Raw genomic sequence first — 21,105 nt, 5'->3', positions numbered from 1 at the left:
GGAGGAGTGAGGAATCAAACCTGGTTCTCCCAGATAAGAGTTCGCACACTTAACCACTACACCAAGGCACTAATTTTGTAGGTTGCGGGTTGCCTTTGTTTTGCTGTTTTTCCCCTCACTTCATGTTGGGCACAAACGGAGAGAAGATCATCTTTTCCAGCAAACCTGTTAATTGGGGTTGGTTTTGACCTTTAAAGCCCTATGGGGGTTGGGACCGGAGGATCTGAAGAAACATTTTCTCTCCCACTTTCCTGCCCAGGAATTCAGATCACAGGGCAAGAGCGTCCTGATCGTCCCATCAGTCACAGTTGGAAGGTTCCACAGAGGCCATCTAGTCCAACCCTCTGCCCAGTGCAGGATCAGCCGACAACATCCCTGGCAATTGTTCATCCAGCCACTGCTTAAAGATTGCCAGTGAGAGGGGAGCTAACCACTTCCCTCGGGAGCCGATTCGTGTGGAACAACTCTTCCTGTAAAAGTTTTTCCTAATAATACCTTCCCACACTTCAATTTAAACCTGTTATTTTGAGTCCTCTCCTCTGCTCATCGCTCTCCTCTACACCCACCCCATTCCGTCCACATCCTTCTTGAAGGGAGGCCTTCAGAACTGCACACAAGACTCCAGGGGTGGCCTAACTAAGGCAGCGTTTTGTGGAACTATGACCTCTTGAGATCTGGAGGTTATCAAAATTCACCTGGTGGGCTCACTGGAGAGGGCCTTTTCAGTGGTGACCCCACAAGTATGCAACACTCCCCCCCTCCCCGGGAGGTGCAACTGGCCCCCTCATTTTGGATCATTCAGAGGTGGCTGAAGATTGCTTTGTTTCAAACAGCATTTGATTCATCTAGTTCTTCTACATATTGGCTGTCTTTTAAATGGTGGGGGGTTTTTTTAAACGTACTTTTATGGTTACTTGGTTTACATTGCAAGCTGCTTAGAGTCCCGGAATGCAGGGAAGGCAGCTAACACACATTTTAAATAAATAATTCAATACCTCCATTTCTCTCCAACCTTAGTAAGTGCCCTAAAATGTTATGCAAAGCTGGCACGGAGATAGGTCTATCATCTGTTCCCCAAACACACACCGAGCAATATAATCCTATCGGGAAAAAAAAACTGAAGCAGAAGAGAAATGAAATGTTTAACTTTATTGTTCGGTCACCAGACAGGAAATAAATGTATTTTCAGACACGCTGCACATCTGTCATTTCATCGAGTGCGATTGAACAAACAACACCCTCGCTAATAAACTGAGACGTCTTTTAAAAAAAAACCCAATCACACAGAGCCGTTCAAAAAATGTTTTTTCATCCGTAGCCTTTTGGGCCCCGCTTCAGGCAGCTTTCGCGAGAGGCCAGGCAGAATTCTCAGACCCCTGCCTGAAGATGCCACGGAGGCCAAAAGCGCAAGAGGTACACTGGCAAATTATCCTAGAGGGGGATCAAAAATGATTCCCTGGTTAGGATCGGGAGGGGGTGAGGGAGGGGTTTGCTTGTAATAGAATCCTTATATTTCTGTTACAAACCAAACAGCTGGAGTAGCTACTTCCATCCCTTGGGAGAGAAATGCCTCTCCTAACTTCATTTACGGTCTTCATATAATCGCCTCTATACAGTGACAACCGCTTGGAACCAAAGTTTGCCCCATTTTTATACCGCTGCTGAACTGACGCTGTGCAAGCCACTGGTATTATGTGGATAAATGTTCCCTCTTGCTTGCTCGCAGGCCTGCGGCCCGAGATCTCTCTCAATCCCCAAATCTTCAGAAGGATACAAGAGACAGGTGTGGTTCTCTCCAGCCGGTACCTTGCAGCAACCCTGGCTCAGTCACGCCAGCAGGATTTGCATTCGACACACAACGGGAGCCCAACCCATCTTGCATGGACAGTGAGCTCTTTGGTGCACAAAGGTCCCAGAACGCATATAACCTGCATGAACGTCTCTTTCTTGTTTCAACACACTAACATGAGCGTACATAATCATAACTTCTTTGTGCTTTTCATGATTTGTTTAGGGTTTCCCCCTCTTTGCCCAGCTGAACAGAGAGAGAAATGCAAAGGATAACATCGGAACAGTTGAAATGAGAGACCGGATCCCGCAATGAAATGATTTTATCTTCCTTCCCCTCGGGATTTCAGCAAGCAAGAAGAATGACCGAAACCTACAATCTCATACATTCTGGCATCGGTACACCAAGTAACCCACCGGGAAATCAAAGGCATGACATGAGAGAAAAACAACCCCTCAGGAGAGCCCGGAGGACCAGTTCCGGAGTGATTCAATTACTGCTGCAGAATCTCCAAGAGAGTGATTTTTTTTTTTAAAAAAGTGTTCGAATTACATAGATCAGGGAAAGAAATGGGATGGTTGAAGGCAGGTTTGCTGATCGGGCAGTTGTTAAGGAACGAAAGGATGGGGAAGTTATCAGTCCTAGGGGGGGGGGGGCGGGGGAAGGAGGCATAGATAAGAAACCTCTGAAAGGATTATTCAGCCCAGAGCAGGGGCTGCACAGAGGGAGGTAAAAGGCTGTCCCCCCGCCCCTCCTCGCTATCCCACAAGCCTGAGAAACTGCCTAGGTTTTTAAGGCACTCTGGATGGCGGTTGGAAAAGACAACAGAGTTGGAATACACTACAACCACAAGCAGAAAGCCAGTGGATGCAAGATTCCAATTAAAACGGTGAGTTCTCACTGACGATGAGGAGACCCACTGTGCTCCCTGCCTCAGTCACACCAACCCCCACCCCAAAAGCACCCTCGGGTGCCTCAGCAAGCTCCCCTCGTCCCAGGACTGATTGTGTTCCTCGTCAGTGCAATTGCGCCTTTTTTTGTTTTTTAATCACACGGAGTTCTGTTTCACTTCCCGCAGGGTGACCTAATCACATGACCCATCCTTCCAGCCGTCTCGCCAGCGCTCGTCTACGAGGGAGCAGTCGAATGCGGGTTTCCCCAGCTTCTGGTTCACTTCGTTGTGAAGCCGGCAAAACCACTGGCTCAAGTTTCGTCTGCTGGTGGCATCAGGCTCGTTTCGCCGGATTCTGCACAAAAGGGGGGAAACCAAAGGGGCAGATGACATTTCCCTTGCATGAATTGTTTCTAGCCTGTTGCATTTAATTGGGAAGCCATGAGTGTGACTCAAGAACTAGTCCAGAAGTTTGTCACATGGGCACATTCCTGGGATGTGTGTGAGCAATTAACCAAGTTTAATTCTTATTAGCAATTTGGTATAGTGGTTAAGTGTGTGGACTCTTATCTGGGAGAACCGGGTTTGATTCCCCACTATTCCACTTGCACCTGCTGGAATGGCCTTGGGTCAGCCATAGCTCTCGCAGGAGTTGTCCCTGAAAGGGCAGCTTTTGTCAGAGCTCTCTTAGCCCCACCCACCTCACAGGGTGTCTGTTGTGGCGTGGGGGGGGGGGAGGTAAAGGAGACTGTGAGCAGATCTGAGATTCTGTGTATAGGGTGGGATATAAATCCAATATCATCTTCTTCTTCGAGCCAGTTTGGTGCAGTGGTTAAGTGTGCGGACTCTTACCTGGGAGAACCGGGTTTGATTCCCCACTCCTCCACTTGCACCTGCTGGAATGGCCTTGAGTCAGCCATAGCTCTCGCAGGAGTTGTCCCTGAAAGGGCAGCTTCTGTCAGAACTCTCTCAGCCCCACCCACCTCACAGGGTGTCTGTTGTGGGCGGGGGGGGGGAGGTAAAGGAGACTGTGAGCTGATCTGAGATTCTGTGTATAGGGTGGGATATAAATCCAATATCATCATCTTCTTCTTCTAGCCAGTTTGATGCAGTGATTAAGTATGCGGACTCTTCCCTGGGAGAAACGGGTTTTGATTCCCGCTCCTCCACCTGCAGCTTGCTGGAATGGCTTTGGGTCAGCCAGAGCTCTGGCAGAGGTTGTCCTTGAAAGGGCAGCTTCTGGGAGAGCCCTCTCAGCCCCACCCACCTCACAGGGTGTCTGTTGTGGGGGAGGAAAATAAAGGAGATGGTGAGCTGCTCTGAGACTCTGAGTGGAGGGAAGAATATAAATCCAATGTCTTCTTCTTCCCCACCAGGCAATCAGCGCCCAGTTCTGGAGGCCGGATGAAGGCCAATGCGTGTGACTAGGCATTGGGGGGCAGAGAGCTGAGTGTGTGGAGAAGAGCTGAATCAGGGTTAAAGGAACGTTGTTGGGATGCCCGTTTGGCATAGTGGTGAAGTCTGCGGACTCTTATTTGAGAGAACCGGGTTTGATTCCCCACTCCTCCACATGTACCTGCTGCCATGGCCTTGGGTCAGCCAGAGCTCTGGCAGAGGTTGTCCTTGAAAGGGCAGCTGCTGTGAGACCCCTCTCCAGCCCCACCCACCTCACAGGGTTTCTGTCATGGGGGAAGGAGATAAAGGAGGTTGTGAACCACTCTGACACTTTTGAGATTCAGAGTGAAGGGCGGGATATAAATCCAATATCATCATCATCATCATCTATATTCGCTGTATTACTAACACACAACCAACTGTGCGGTATACATCACCGATTACAGCCGTACGCACCCCAGCAAGCAGTGACTGATGGGTTTCCCAAGTCAAACTGGAAACCAAGGAGCATGTGTCGCTCTAACATTTCTCTCTGTGCACATTCCCACACTCTGCATCCAAACCGTGTCTTGAACCCCCAAGTCTTCTCTCACTGGTGGTAGCCAAATAGTGTGCACATCAGCACCTTCTCCAAAGGAATTGTATGTCTCTGTGTTCCTTTTTTTTTGATCCACAGTGTAGCAGAAAGGGTGCTGGCGCAGTGCCACCTTAGACCACTTTACGGTCGTGGTTAGATTTGAGTCCAGTAGCAGGCTGGAGGCCCAAAGGGAGTCAAACTCCCTTTGTCAGACAAGAGAGAAGGAAGGGAGAGGAGATATAGATTGGATTTATACCCCACCCTTCACTCGGAGTCTCAGAGCGGTTTACAATCTTCTCCCCTCCCTCTCCCCACAACAGCCACCCTGTGAGCAATGCTCTCTCTAAGCTGTGGAGTCTTGTGAGCAAAAATTCTACTTGGTGGCACTAAAGTTGTGAGCTCCTGCATAACTTAAGTGCGCTCTGGGGTCATCCTTCCTGAGCTGGCTGAGCTAAGACAAAAATGTGTGAGCCAGAGGCTAAAAAAACTGTGAGCCGGCTCACACGAACTCAGCTTAGAGGGAACGCTGCCTGTGCGGTCGGTGGAGCTAAGGCAGCTCTTTTGGAACTGCTGAGAGAACGTGGCTGGCCCGAGGTCATACCAGCAGCTGTATGTGGAGGAGTGAGGAATCAAACCCGGCTCTCCCAGATTAGAGTCCGTGCACTCAACCACTACACCGAACTGGCTCTTTGTTCCTCTCGAAAGCCGAAACCCTGAAACTCTTGGTGGTCCGTACGTTGCCACCGGACTCAAATCTAACTACTCCATAGCAGAACAAAATGCTACCCTCTGAAATTCACACTCTTTCTTGCTGGAGTCACTCGAAGCAAATTAGGGTAGATTTTATACCGCCATGATTTTTTTTTAAAGGGGAAGAGCCTAGATTATATTGCAGGGCAGAAGTTTTATTTTGTTGACTTCCATTTCTACCCTGCCTTTCTCTTCAATGGGAGCCCAAAGCAATTAATGTCATTCTCTTCTCCTCCATTTTATCCTCACAACAACCCTGTGATATAGGTTAGGCTCAGAGCCTGGGACCGGACCAACGTGACCCAGTGAAATTCCATAACAGAGTGAGGTTTTGAACCCAGGCATCCCAGATCCTATTCCAATGCTTTAAACCAGGACACCACAATTACCCACGCTGCACTTAACAGAGCCACATTCCTAAAAGCGAGCTTTACTGCCAGAAGCGAGGCATGTGAGCTGCTCAAGAAAAACAAGAGTTCAGACACGTTGGGCTCATCCTGTTTCGTTTCTGTGCAATAATTTCTCCTGCTGTACGCCATTGTCTGATGCACGTCTGCTCCCTAGTGGACATGACAGGTAAAACAGCTGCACCGCTGGCAACGGCTTTGAAAGAGAATCAGATCGATTCGCGGAGGATAAATCTGTCAGTGGGCATTAGCCATGGCGGCTGAGAGGAGCCTCCGCATTCAGATCCATCCACTGGTCTGGCCCAGCAGGGCTCTTCTTATGTGCTATCCTAGCAATACCAGAATTGGGAGGAGGAGGGGGGGTAAAATAGCAAAAGTATTCAAAATAAGAGACGAGGTGGACGGTTGCTTCGTTTTCATGATCCGGAGTTGCGTTTGAATACCCGTTCTGCCATGGAAGCTGGCTGGAGAACCCTGGGCCAGTCACACACTCTCAGCCTAACCTACCTCACGGGATTGTTGTGAAGATAAAACGGAGGAGAGGCAAACAAGGTGAGCTACCCTTGGGGAGAAAGCCAGGGTACAAATATAGTCAACAATAATAAATACCTGGCTCCAGAATTCCAATGTCTGGGGTAGTGATGCTCTGTCTTCTTGGTGCTTGTGGGGGGGGGGGGGGCACAGTGGGAGGGGCTTCTAGTAGTCCTGGCCCCACTGATGGACCTCCTGATGGCACTTGGGGTTTTGGCCCCTGTGTGACCACAGAGAGTTGCACTGGATGGGCCCCTGGCCTGATCCAACATGGCTTCTCTTATGTTCTTCTGTCTGGGGCAGTGATGCTCTGTATTCTTGGTGCTTGTGGGGAGGGCACAGTGGGAGGGCTTCTAGTAGTCCTGGCCCCACTGGTGGACCTCCTGATGGTACTTGGGTTTTTTGGCCATTGTGTGACACAGAGTGTTGGACTGGATGGGCCATTGGCCTGATCCAACATGGCTTCTCTTATGTTCAAGACAAGTGCAATTTCAACAGCTCAAGACGACCACACTCACCTCTCTCTCACATCTGATGCGCACTCCTCACAAGGGAAAACCCTGGAAAACAAGTGGATGAACTGCAGCATCTCTTGCTGCTGGCTTTTACTAGGCCGGTCAGGGTAATACGCCGCCATGGTGTGAAGAAAAGCCCAGGAACTTCTCCCCAGCTCTCTCTGTCTAGTGGGCAATCAGGGCGCGGCTCCTTTCTTCCGCTCCTGCTTCCTGGGTCGGGAAAAACATTACGGGTGAGCAGCCAGCTGGCGAAAGGAAGCAAACAGCAAAAGACATGGTATCCCCTGAGCAAGTTCACAAACCGTTCAAGTTCAAGAGTAGTCACTGGAGACCTGGTCCAGGTTGCCCCTCCCCCACCCCGTCAGCACTGCCACCGCAAACTACCTTCACCCAAACTTTCGTGCCACCTGGATACGCAATATCCGGAAAAGAGGAATCACAGTTTAAACTGGTGGAACTTTTGTCCCGGAAATAGAATAGACTGGGGTACAATCTCTTAGAAACTCAACTAATAAGTAATTTGGGGATGGGATGACAGCTATATTATTACTTTTTATTTATAACAGTCATAGACCAGCAAACAATTCATTAAAGTCCAATTCATAATCAATAAAAGGTGATATGCAATGATTATTATACACTAAACACGATACCACCTAAAATATACATAAAATACGATCACAGACTTTAAGACACTGACACTGAAGATGTAAAATTTGTGTTAAAACAAGGATAAACTAAAAACCCTGCCCAGACCTCTTTGTTTCTTCCCTTAAAAAAATAAATTATTGATTCACTGCCTAAGCCAGCATTTAAAGCAGTAAAATCATGCAAAATTAAAACTGTCCATAAAATCACACATAGAAGGCATAAAATACTGTTATAAAACTACAAATATAACAAAACATGGCAGTTACACAACATGGATGAGACGTCAGCCAGCCTATAAATGATGAGGAGCCCCCTCAACAACACAATGGAGAATGACCTGTTAAGCTCCTTTAGGGACCTTACTTCGGAGGCCCAATGGCTGAATGACAGCTATAGGAAAGGTCCCCTGTGCAAGCACCAGTCGTTTCCAACTCTGGGGTAACGTTGCTTTCACGACGTTTTCCCGGCAGACTTTTTACGGGGTGGTTTGCCATTGCCTTCCCCAGTCATCTACACTTTCCGGACCTCATTTTACCGACCGCAGAAGGATGGAAGGCTGAGTCAACCTCTTGCCGGCTACCTGAAAACCCAGCTTCCACCGGGGATCGAACTCAGGTTGTGACTCGTGAGCAGAGCTTAGGACTGCAGTACTGCAGCTCAACACTGCACCACAGGGCTCTTACGACAGCTATAACTCATATATATTTATACACTACAACACTTTTAGTATAGTTTCAAAAACAATGACAACTGTAAAGAGGATAAGGTTAGGTGTTGTTGGTTGCAGTAATTAAAATATAGAAACCCAAAGGCTGAAATATAAATCTGGCTCAAGGCAAAGAACATTTGTCACTGGGGACTTCTTCCAGGCAGTTTGAAAGGTACTTTTCCACACAGGAAAAACAGCCAAAGAGCAGCCCTCTGGGGCAAACATTAAAGTTGCCAGCTCTAGATTTGGGGGAAATGCAATTGGGGAAGTGCATGAGCAAGCCAGCAGAGCTCCCCCCTCCCTGCTCCCCACCCTCATCGCCACTTAGGGTTGCCAAGTCCAATTCAAGAAATAGCAGGGGACTTTGGGGGTGGAGCCAGGAGAAGTTGGGGGTGGAGCCAGGAGCAAGGTTGTGACAAGCATAACTGAACTCTGAAGGGAGTTCTGGCCCTCACATTTAAAGGGACCGCACACCTTTTAAATGCCTTCATTCCATAGGAAATCATGAAGGATAGGGGCACCTTCTTTTGGGGCACACAGAATTGAACCCCCTGGTCCAATCTTTTTGAAACTTGGAGGGTATTTTGGGGAGAGGCACCAGATGCTACGCTGCGAATTTGGGGCCTCTACCTCAAAAGACAGCCCCCCCAGAGCCCCAGATACCCGCGGACCCATTCTCCATTATTTCCTATGGGAATGCATCTCCATAGGGAACAACAGAGTGCCCAGCAGACCTCCCCCTCCCCTCCCCTCCCCCCGCTTTCTGATGACCTGAAGCGGGGGGAGGGCCTCCAATCCGGGGGATCCCCCGCCCCCACCTGGGGATTGGCAACCCTACCGCCGCAGCCTGCTTCTTCTGGTCGCGCATCCAGCTCCTGAAGTCCGTGCAGGCCCGGCAAGGCGGCTTCTTCTTCTTGGGGGGCCGCCCTTCCTCCGCCGCCCCCTCCCCGGCACCCGGCAGGGGGAAGGGGAACCCGGGCGCCGGGCGGGCCGCGCTGCCGCTGGGCGCCGCCATCTTGGTCGCGCGCAAGGCATGCCGGGCCTGGCCGGAGGGGAAGGGGCGGTTGCCACGGCGACGGCAGCGGGGAGGGAGGGCGAGGGAGGAGGGGCTGCCCGGGAACCTGGGCTCTGCGCCTGCACGCGCATGCGCGCTCTACGCTTCCATATGCACAGTCACGCTCGAACAAAAATAGGTTGTAATTATTTTATACCCCCGCATGTGCGCGCGCGCATAGACACAATTACACACGCGCACAAATTAGGTTATAATACTTATTATTATAGGAATAATAATAATAATAATACTCCGTGTGCATAGACACAATCACACACACACAAATTAGGTTATAGTGATGTTATGTCTCTCCATGTGCATGTGCATATTGTCAAGTACCCTTGCCACTATATCCCTAGTGGCAGGGGTACTTGACACATATGCACAATCACACACTCGTACAGAGACATAAAATTATTATAACCTATTATATATGCATGCACGCGCACAGTGCAATTTATTTCCTTCATCCGTGACAATTTTAGTTTATCTATCTATCTATCATCTATCTATCTATCTATCTATCTATCTATCTATCTATCTATCTATCTATCTATCTATCTATCTATCTATCTATCTATCTATCCATCCATCCATCCATCCATCCATCCATCCATCCATCCATCCATCCATCATCTTATCTATATCCATCTATCTATCTATCCATCCATCATCTATCTATCCATCTATCCATCCATCCATCATCTATCCATCTATCCATCTATCTATCATCCATCCATCCATCCATCCATCCATCCATCCATCATCTATCCGTCTATCCATCAATCCATCCATCAATCTATCTATCCATCTATCTATCCATCCATCCATCCTCCATCCATCCATCCATCATCTATCCATCATCCATCTATCTATCTATCTATCTATCTATCTATCTATCTATCTATCTATCTATCTATCTATCTATCTATCTATCTATCTATCTATCAATCATCTATCTATCTTCATCATCATCATCATCATCATCATCATCATCTATTTATCATCTTCTATGTATTTTAGGGTTACCAGACATCCTCTTTTAGAGGACATTAACTCTTTTTTTGGTGTCTGCCTTCTTTTGGGCTCCTTTTTAAAAATTAATGAAAATGTCCTCTTTTGGGGTTGGGAGGCTGAGCCCATTTCGCCGGCAAGTCTTCATCCTAAGTAGTAGGGTGTTTAAAATGAGATTTGACACAGTCATCAGTTGTTTGAAGTAGTCAGTCGGGAAAGATGTCCTCTTTTTCCCTTTTCAAAAGATGGTAGCCCTAATCTTAATACATCAGACCTGGCCATCAATTTTGTGAGACTTGGTGATCTGACTCATTTGCATATTAGGCCAGACCCTCTGACACCAAGTCAGCCAGAACTGCGTTCCCGTGCGTTCCTGCTAAAAAAAAAAAAGCCTTGAGTACATCTAACAAAAGTTATCAAGGACTGTCCCCCCACACTGTACATTCTTTACGTTTTTCGCTGTTATGTCCTGTTCTCGCATGCAGCGCTATCTGCTGGCACAATTCTAAGACTACTAATGATTCCAGTTTACTAATATAAACTATCTAATTATAAAATGACAAGCATAATTAGTGCTGAGATCTGGTTCTCCTCGATTCTTTGATTCCTCAGGAGGAGAGGCGTTGAAATCTGTGCTTCTGTGTTGTGTTTCGTTTGCACAAGAGCAGGTTCTCCTCAGCCTGCAGTTTAACTGTGGGACTGGGGCAGACAAGTTTCTTCACCCATAAGACCCTTTGGAGGACGGGCTTCTTAATGCGAGTAAAATTTCTATGATATAGCATCATGCAATGGCACACATTGGCAAACAGGCTCCGCTGAAGGACGAGGTCCAGATTTCTCCACTTCCAAACTCAAGACCAAAATGTGTGTGATTTTTCAGATGTGGCCTGTAGCATGAAAGAAGCCAGGGTTTCGTCCCTAGGCTGAAGATTAACCAGCTCTTAATTCTACCTGTCGTGGTCACTATCCTAACCCTTACCTCATTTTCCATTTCTGTTTTCTTTGCGCGCCTCCTTCGCTTCTTGCGCCTCGTACACGATTTCTGACCCGCTTGTTGGCAAATGTCAGCAGTCAGGATCTTTCCGCGATCTCGTGCTTCCCGAGGGGGCAACTCCCGCTGCCTCAAACAGGGCAGGACCTCTGGCGTCTGGGTTTTGCTTCTTGTGGCATAAGGGGAGATGTAGGGGAGGCTGCAAACAAAGGGTGGGGACGCACAAGGCTCAGGCGACGTAGGGCACCATTTCTTTATTTCAGCCGCCTTCTTAATCCAGAGGAACACCAGCGTCAATGCCTCCTTTTCCTACTGCACTTTTCAGAAACGTTTGCTTTACGTGGAGGGGCCATGAGGCCAAGAGGCAGGAACTGTGTCGAGGTTTCTTCTAAAATGACTCTTCAAAATCGAAAACAAACTTTGGCCTTTACGCAGAGGCAGGGTACCCCCAGAAGCAAACCGAACATTTGGTCCTGGAATGCTAAATGGGATCAGAAACTACTGAAATCTGTGGGGCTGACAAGGTACTGATTCACCCAACAGCTTTACAGTCCTGATGTGGCTACAGAAGAGCTCAGAGACCATCAGTGCAGTTACTGTGGCAGCCTGACACAAGACCACCAACCTGAAATGGCTTAGGTCACAAAGAGGTTTATTAATTCGCAGTTGATGGGCATCCCCCCTCCCAAGGCTGTGCTGCTGATAAAAGGGGGAAAGAGGCCTTGTATGTGTTAAATTAAAAGACGTTTGCTCCTTGGGAGGACAGCAATGACAAATATGGCCTTGGGTCACTCATAGCTCTCTTATCTGGGAGAACTAGGCACTAAAATAAAAAGTAAAGGCATCACCTTGCCAACAAAAGTTCGTATAGTCAAAGCGATGGTATTCCAAGTAGTAATGTATGGCTGTGAGAGCTGGACCATAAGGAAGGCCGAGCACAGAGCATCACTTGCCCAAAGAGAGTTCCAACGATATGCTGTCGCAAATAGCCACTGATGGACCTCTGCTCCATATGTTGATCCAATCCCCTCTTGAAGCTGGCTATGCTTGTAGCCGCCACCACCTCCTGTGGCAGTGAATTCCACATGTTAATCACCCTTTGGGTGAAGAAGGACTTCCTTTTATCCGTTCTAACACGACTGCTCAACAATTTCATTGAGTGTCCATGAGTTTTTGTGTTGTGAGAAAGCGAGAAAAGGACTTCTTTCTCTACCTTCTCTATCCCAGGCATAATCTTGTAAACCTCTATCATGTCACCCCACAGTCGACATTTCTCCAAGCTAAAGAGCCCCAACTGTTTTAACCTTTCTTCATAGGGAAAGTGTTCCAACCCTTTAATCATTCTAGTTGCCCTTTTCTGCACTTTTCCCAATGCTATATCTTTTTTGAGGTGCAGTATGCATGCATACAAAGTATGCATAAGAAGTATGCATGCATAAGAAGTCTGTGTGCATACGAAAACTTAATTCTGAATAAAACTTTGTTGCTCTTAAAGGTGGTGCTTGACTCCTACTTTGTTCTACTGCTTCAGACCAACACAGCTGCCCCCCTGGATCTACTACCTTTTTCTTCCTGTCAGTTTCTTCATCATTTTCACACCCATATATAGTTATGGGGAACACTGTGGCACTAATTAACTTGACCTTGGTCACCAATGACACATCTTCACACTGAAGGAACTTTTCCAGCTCCTTCACGGCTGCCTTCCCAGCCGCCGTCTCCTTCCAATTTCTTGGTTGCCTTGGTCTCCTTTCAGGTTGATGCTGGAGCCAAGGAATACAACAGCCAATAAATTGTACTTAATGTGCAAGTACGCCCTATCAACGTATGGCAGCACGTGCTTCCTGCAACCGCTCTGCTTTGGATTGCAGGTACTGGGAGAGAGGGGAATTGTACGATTGAATTGTTCCCTACCTGATGCAGGGAGATAACGGAGAAGGCTCATGAAAGAGGTTAACACAATAGTACAAACGGAACAGAGAGACATTCTCCGACTTCGTAATGTTAGAACACAGGGTCCCCCATTTCAAATGGCTGGCAGTGCAATGCATTAACTTGAATCAAGATTGTAAAGCTGTCGGGGGAATCATATGGATTTGTGTGTTGCACTGGTGCCTTGGTGTAGTGGTGAAGTGTGCGGACTTGTATCTGGGAGAACTGGGTTTGATTCCCCACTCCTCCACTTGCACCTGCTGGAATAGCCTTGGGTCAGCCATAGCTCTCTTATCTGAGAGATCCGGGTTTGATTCCCCACTCCTCCACTTGCACCTGCTGGAATGGCCTTGGGTCAGCCATAGCTCCCTTATCTGGGAGATCCGGGTTTGATTCCCCACTCCTCCACTTGCAGCTGCTGGAATAGCCTTGGATCAGCCATAGCTCTCTTATCTGGGAGATTCGGGTTTGATTCCCCACTCCTCCACTTGAACCTGCTGGAATGGCCTTGGGTCAGCCATAGCTCTCTTATCTGGGAGAACCGGGTTTGATTCCCACTCCTCCACTTGCACCTGCTGGGATGGCCTTGGGTCAGCCATAGCTCTCGTAGGATTTGTCCTTGAAAGAACAGCTTCTGTCAGAGCTCTCTCAGCCCTACCCATCTCTTAGGGTGTCTGTTGTGTGTCTGTGTGTGTGTATGGGGGGGGGAAGATAAAGGAGATTGTGAGCTGCTCTGAGATTCAGAGTATAGGACAGGATATAAATCCAATATCATCTTCTTCAAAAAAACAAGACCCTTATTTTCTATGTACTCTTTTCCATCTGTGGTGCAATCTAATTAGGAAAGGAAAGGAAAGGTCCCCTGTGCAAGCACCAGTCGTTTCCGACTCTGGGGTGATGTTGCTTTCACAACGTTTTCACAGCAGACTTTTTATGGGGTGGTTTGCCATTGCCTTCCCCAGTCTTTTACACTTTCCCCCCAGCAAGCTGGGGACTCATTTTACCGACCTCGGAAGAATGGAAGGCTGAGTCAACCTTGGGCCGGCTCCCTGAATCCAGCTTCCACCGGAATCGAACTCAGGTCGTGAGCAGAGAGATCGGACCACAGTACTTCAGTACTGCTGCTTTCCCATTCTGCGCCACGGGGCTGCTGCAGTCTATCTAGCTCTGTTGCAATCAGATTGTTCTGAGAATCTTCATGCCATTTTCTGCTTGAACTGCGAATGCTACCAACGCTTGTTTGGACCGGTGGAAAGAGTGGAAAGCAATCCAGATTTTACGAGAGATAAGGGGAATTCCTAGGGTCCTGCAAAGGCCTGAATTTCCGTAAAGAAATCCCATCTCCACGATGATGTGTTTCCTGGTGCCGGGAGGATATGTAAACGAGGGCGAGCGGACTCCTCAGGATGAAATTAATGATTTCCTCCAGAAGATAAGCAAAACGCAGCTGCCTCGTGTAACAACGAACATCCATTGGACTGTAGCAGATCTCATAGGCTTAAACCAAAAGGCATCCCAATACGCAAGGGACGGACTTCTCTGGCGGTGGCGGACCGGCCAGGCTGTCAGCTGGCCCAATGGCAAGGGGGCACCTGATGAAGTGGGCCCCCTTAAACTTTAGACCCCAAATTTTTATTTAATGACCTTTTAGTACCTTGAAAATATAATAGACGTTTCAGTATCATTACTGTAATGCAACTCACATTTATGTTGCATTCAGGGTTGCCAGCCTCCAGGTGGGGCCTGGGGATTTCCCGCTTTTCCAACTGATCTCCAGCTGGCAGAGATCGGCTCCCCTGGAGAAAATGCAATCTGGATTTACATTTAGTATCTACAGTATACTGCCAATAATATGTACATATGAACATATGAAACTGCCTTATACTGAATCAGACCTTTGGTCCATCAAAGTCAGTCTTGCCTTCTCAGACTGGCAGCGGCTCTCCAGGGTCTCAAGCTGAGGTTTTTCAAACCTATTTGCCTGGACCCTTTTTTGGAGATGCCAGGGATTGAAACTGGGACCTTCTGCTTCCCAAGCAGATGCTCTACCACTAAGCCACTGTCCCTCCCCTGACCAGCAGTGGCTCTCCAGTGTCTCAAGCTGAGGTTTTTCACACCTATTTGCCTGGACCCTTTTAGTTGGAGATGCTGGGGATTGAACCTGGGACCTTCTGCTTCCGAAGCAGATGCTCTACCACTGAGCCACCATCCCTCCCCTGACCAGCAGTGGCTCTCCAGTGTCTCAAGCTGAGGTTTTTCACACCTATTTGCCTGAACCCTTTTTTGGAGATGCCAGAGATTGAACCTGGGACCTTCTGCTTCCGAAGCAGATGCTCTACCACTGAGCCACCATCCCTCCCCTGACCAGCAGTGGCTCTCCAGTGTCTCAAGCTGAGGTTTTTCACACCTATTTGCCTGAACCCTTTTTTGGAGATGCCAGAGATTGAACCTGGGACCTTCTGCTTCCCAAGCAGATGCTCTACCACTGAGCCACCATCCCTCCCCAACATATGTACAACATATGTACGCTGTAATTACTAATATATATATATATATATATATATATATATATATATATATATATATATATATATATATATATATCTCCAGCTTCCGCCGGAATCGAACTCATGTCATGAGCAGAGTTCAGACCACAGTACTGCAGTACTGCTGCTTTACCTCTCTGCGCCACGGGGCCACTGCAGTCTATCTAGCTCTGTTGCAATCAGATTATTCTGAGAATCTTCATGCCATTTTCTGTTTGAACTGCAAATGCTTGAAATGCAAATATATATATATGTATACACACACATTTCGCAAAAGTTTTAATTGTACCTTTTTTCCACGTATGTATTTTTGGAAAAAAAAATGTATTTCTTATAAAAATTAAATGATAACCTGATAGTTGTGGGTGGGCCCCCTTTGTCTCCTGGCAACCAAAATATTTTTAGAACCAGGGTGATTCCGCACTCACGTTGGTCCGGGGCGGGCTTCCGTTTTGGGGCGGAGCAAGCAGGCGATTTCGCACCCGTTGCTCCGCACCGGCATTTTGCTCGGGGCAAACCAGCGATTTGCCCCGCTGCAGTGTAAACCTGAGAAAACACTGGTCTCTGGTGTTTAGGGTGGAAATGTACAATTATGGGTGCACTAAGCTCTTTTCTTTTCTACACCCCGCCTGATGGAGAAGTGACTTTGGCTGGTGGAAAAGAGAGACATTAGCTCCTAGTTGGGAAATACTTGGAGATTTCAGCGTTGGAGGAGGAAGAGGAAAGAGGGCTTGGGGAGGGAAGGGACTTCAGTGGAATAGAATGCCAAAAGAGTCCACCTTCCAAAGCAGCCATTTTCTCCAAGTTCTTGGTCACCGGGCGATCAGTTGTCATCCCAGGGAATCTCTAGCCACCAGCTGGAAGGTGAGCAGCCACAAAGTAACACACTGTAAGGACTTGCTTAAATAAGCGTGCGTAATTGTATTTACACGCTCATATACTCAATAATCACCGCATGCATGTACCAAAGCCATAATATACACATTCAATTACATTCAAGAATATATCAAAGTCCATACACAAGACTCTGGTCAATTTCCAACATTTAGATAGATTTGCAGTTTTGGAAATTGACCAGAGTCTTGTGCATGGGCTTCTATATATTGTTGAATGTAATTGAATGTGTATATTATGGCTTTGGTACATGTATGTGGTGATTATTGAGTGTATGAGCATCTAAATACAGTTACACACGCTTATTTAAGCAAGTACTTGCAGTGTGTTACTTTATGGTTGCTCAACCTTTACACTGGAATTTCGTATTTTGCCAACCAGCTGAAAGTTGCCAACTTCCAAGGGAGAGAGATTATCCATCTCAGGGGGAATTCATTTATTTTCACCTGCACCCTCTACAGATCGGATTCCTGCATCCTACTGTCTACACAATTGGGGCAGGCATGGATTTAAACAAAAAGATCGGTGGTTACTTCTTCACTCTAGCCATAGTTATTTTTTTAACTTGCTAACACCCTGGACCCATTCCTTATTTTGCAGAAATGTATTTTGCCCCGAGGAAGAGTCGAGGGAGAGATGCAGGCTTTTGGGTTCGACAGAAGGAAAAGGAAAGGAAAGGTCCCCTGTGCAAGCACCAGTCGTTTCTGACTCTGGGGTGACGTTGCTCTCACAACGTTTTCACAGCAGACTTTTTACGGGGTGGTTTGCCATTGTCTTCCCCAGTCATCTCCACTTCCCCGCCCCCCCAGCAAGCTGGGGACTCATTTGACTGACCGTGGAAGGATGGAAAGCTGAGTCAACCTCGAGCCGGCTACCTGAAAATCCAGCTCCCGCCAGGGATCGAACTCAGGTCGTTAGCAGAGCTTAGGACTGCAGTACTGCAGCTTTAACCACAGAAGAGTCACCTGCTATTGGCAAAACCTGCTGCTTCTGCATGTCTGTACTTTACATCTAGGGTTGACCGTTGGGAAGTGGAAGGCATTGCAAGAGAAAGGGGAAGGTTATGGCTTGTGGCTGCCACTTGCTGATCTCTGCTGTGTGACTCATGTTCCTACCATTTGCCCTTGAATCTTTTTCCCCACCTTTACTTAACACAGCAATGTGCATTTCCTGTACTTATTCTTTGGCTCCCATCTGCATTATAAAGCGACAGCGTGCACAGACAAAACAAGGTGTATATGGGCCTTTTCACACTTACCGGTGGAAACCGGAAGGGAGTCGGTATTGTGCCGCCTTGCAGTAATCCGAGACAGGGATGGGAGTTTTCAGACACATGTTTTTTTTCCTGGTAGGGTTCCGTGATTGAAGCAAGCCATTTCACACTGTTCCGCTTTTATCTCGCTTCCACCAGCGCCAGCCGTTTTCGACTGCGGCACGCGATCTCTGGCTTTTTTTTTTTTTTGGAACGTCGGGCAAAGATCGCTATAGCGCTATAGCAACGTATCACAACAGCACCACAATAGAGATGGCTAGGCTCCATTGAGATAAGTTACCAAGTTTCAGCGGCGGCGATCTCTGGCATCTTAATGGAACCCAGGCATCCCTATGGTGATGATGTTGTGATACGTCACTATAGTGCTATAGCGATCTTAGCCCAACGTTCCCCCCCCAAAAAAAGCCGGCGATCACACGCCAGCGGGCGAAAAAGGGCGCGAAAACTGCTCCCGGATTAGATACTGGACATTTCACACAGCGCCCCATACCGATTTCAACCCGGAAGGAGGGGTTGAAAACTGGAAGAAGCTGCTCTTTGTTAGTAACGCCTCAGGCATGCCTCACTACCGGGACAGCCGCGGGACTGTGTGAAAAGGTGACAGTATTCCGGTAGCAGCCAGTTACTGAGTCGGGTCTGTCTGAAATGCCAGCAGAAACCCGTTACTGTTCAGTAACTGACCAGCTTCCATACCGGAAAACATAGGCTGTGTGAAAAAGTTCAGAGTTATATTTCTGTTTATTTAATTAATTTATACCCCATCTTTCTCCCTAATGGAGACTCAAAGTGACTTCCCTCTCTTGCATTTTATCCTCGCAAAAAAACCCCCCTGCATTGGGAGGTTAGGCTGAGAGAATGTGACTGGTCCAAGGTCACTCAGTGAACTTTCATGGCAGGAGTGAGGATTTGAACTCGGGTCTTTGAGATACTAGTCTGACGCGCTTAACCGGTATGCCGCACTGGTTCTCGTGTCAAAATTTACATCTAAACCTTGAGAGTTTGGAATTGGGGTGAAAGGAGCTTACCTTCTTCACGCAAAGAGTAATTCACATGTAGAATTCTCTGCCTCAGGACGTGGTGGCAGCTACAAGCATAGACAGCTTCAAGAGGAGACTGGATAAACAAAGGAGTAGAGGCCCATTAGCGGCTGTTAGCCACAAGTATAGATGGAAGAAACACTCTGTCAGGGGCAGTGATGTGTTTGGGGGGCAAGAGTGGGAGGACATCTAGAGTTCTGGCCTCACTGGTGGACCATTTGATGGTCCCTGGGTTTTGGCCTTTGTGTGAGACAAAGTGGTGGACTGGATGGGCCGCTGGCCTCAACCAACATGGCTTCTCTTATGTTCTTGTTGAGGGGAGGCAGTGATGCTCTGTTGTCTTGTTGCTTGGGGGGGCAAGAGTGGGAGGGCATCTGGAGTTCTGGCCCCACTGGTGGACCTTCTGATGGCCCCTGGGTTTTGGCCACTGTGTGAGACAGAGTGGTGGACTGGAAGGGCTATTGGGACTGATCCAACATGGTTTCTCTTATGTTCTCATGTCCCGGGCAGTGCTCTGTCTTCTTGGTGCTTGCGGGGGGGCAAGAATGGGAGGGCTTCTGGAGTTCTGGCCCCACTGGTGGACCTCCTGATGACTCCTTGGTTTTGATCACTGTGTGACACAGAATGTTGGCCTGGATGGGCCATTGGCCTGATCCAGCATGAGTTCTCTTATGCTCTTAACTGTACTGTATCTCTTGGGTACTGAAGAGTTGAGGTCTAGCCAGCCATTTTCTTAACTGTACTTGCTATCGCCTTTCAGTCTAGCTGGGGGGAAACGCAATTGTATGCAATCAAGGAGAATTTCAGGGTTAGTCTCTAACTCACTTTTTTATGTTGATTGAACAATGATAAGGTCTGTTTTAAAAAAAAAACCCCACCCAAAACCTGTTGGACAGGTCCTGTAGTTACCAAATGTGGGAAAAGCTGAGGAAAAGCTTCCTCGATGTAGCGAATGTTCAAACTTCCGGCTTTCATGTGTTGTTTGTTTTTTAATATCATCTTTGCTGGGAAACTTCTGAGCATCTGTCAATAGTTACAGAACAGCTAGGATCAATCCACGTGCACCGATCCAACACAAAGAACGTGACGGCATCATACGCCGCCAAAAAGGACACCAAACACTATTTTGCAAGAGAAGAAGATTCTTGCTGGATCAGAGCAAGCATCAATAGGTCCAGTTCAACATTCTGCTTCCAACAGAAGCCAAACAGAACGGTCTTCAACATCTGGCGATGGAGGTTCAGTTAAACCGTTACAGCTGCTACAGTTCCACATATAAGCAACAAGCACAAAATTGTCCGCCAGCCTCTGAGAGTATCAGTAAGCCTCAAAGCCTCAGGCATTACTCGACTCCGTTCTTTAAATTAAAGGGTTGGGCTTTTATGCTCAGAAGAGCGTGACAAGAGGCGTTCGCCAAAAATGGAGCCCTCGGACGCATGCTTGCTAAAGCTGGATTCTGATCTCCAAAGTCGACTATTTTTTCAGTTAATTTGTACCCCATCTCTTCAAGGTATCTGCAACAACCCACCAACTGGCATTTCATTTCTAAGCTGAAAGGGGTCGGGTGCTCAAGCTTGCTTTCAAGCCCTTCCCTGTCACTCACTTGGAAGATCTTTCTTTTGAAGCCCCAAATGGGTGAGCGAAGCTGGCTGTGGAGATTGAAAGGCATGGGGGGAAAAGAACTCGATGCATGCTTAGTTCTTAGTTTATTTACCAGTTTCAGAGCTGAACCCCAACTGTAGCTGCTATGTGTCATCAACTTATGCCCACAGAAAAAGTGCAGGATTGTTTCTCTCTCCCCCGCCCCCCAGACAAGAATATCAGCAGCATCCTCAATGAGACAAAGAGGGTGATAAGTGTCACCGTAGTAGAAGAAGAAGACATTGGATTTATATTCCACTCTCCACTCAAGAGTCTCAGAGTGGCTCACAATCTCCTTTATCTTCCCTCCCCCACAACAGACACCCTGTGAGGTGGGTGGAGCTGAGAGGACTCTCACAGCAGCTGCCCTTTCAAGGACAACTCCTGCCAGAGCTCTGGCTGACCCTAGGCCATTCCAGCAGCTGCAAGCGGAGGAGTGGGGAATCAAACCCAGTTCTCCCAGATAAGAGAGCTCTAGCTGACCCGAGGCCATTCCAGCAGGTGCAA

General features: G+C 47.8%; 1 protein-coding gene and 2 non-coding genes across 3 annotated transcripts; all 3 read right to left on the bottom strand.

The window, feature by feature from the left end:
* Nucleotides 1–2,827: 2,827 nt before the first annotated feature.
* GFER (growth factor, augmenter of liver regeneration) lies at nt 2,828–9,253 on the bottom strand. The gene is given in 4 exon segments (XM_060260691.1): nt 2,828–3,036; nt 6,860–7,016; nt 7,019–7,059; nt 9,050–9,253. Coding segments are annotated over 4 exon segments (543 nt in total). The 5' UTR covers nt 9,232–9,253; the 3' UTR covers nt 2,828–2,873.
* A 6,094-nt stretch (nt 9,254–15,347) lies between these two features.
* Nucleotides 15,348–15,422, bottom strand: TRNAP-CGG (transfer RNA proline (anticodon CGG)). Its single transcript has one exon. It is a non-coding gene; the product is annotated as a tRNA-Pro (tRNA).
* A 69-nt stretch (nt 15,423–15,491) lies between these two features.
* Nucleotides 15,492–15,566, bottom strand: TRNAP-CGG (transfer RNA proline (anticodon CGG)). Its single transcript has one exon. It is a non-coding gene; the product is annotated as a tRNA-Pro (tRNA).
* Nucleotides 15,567–21,105: the final 5,539 nt, after the last annotated feature.

Source organism: Heteronotia binoei, chromosome 20 (genome assembly GCF_032191835.1).
Source record: "Heteronotia binoei isolate CCM8104 ecotype False Entrance Well chromosome 20, APGP_CSIRO_Hbin_v1, whole genome shotgun sequence".
NCBI lineage: Eukaryota > Metazoa > Chordata > Lepidosauria > Squamata > Gekkonidae > Heteronotia > Heteronotia binoei.
Note: the sequence above shows the minus strand (reverse complement) of the source record. Positions and strands in the feature narration are given on the sequence as shown.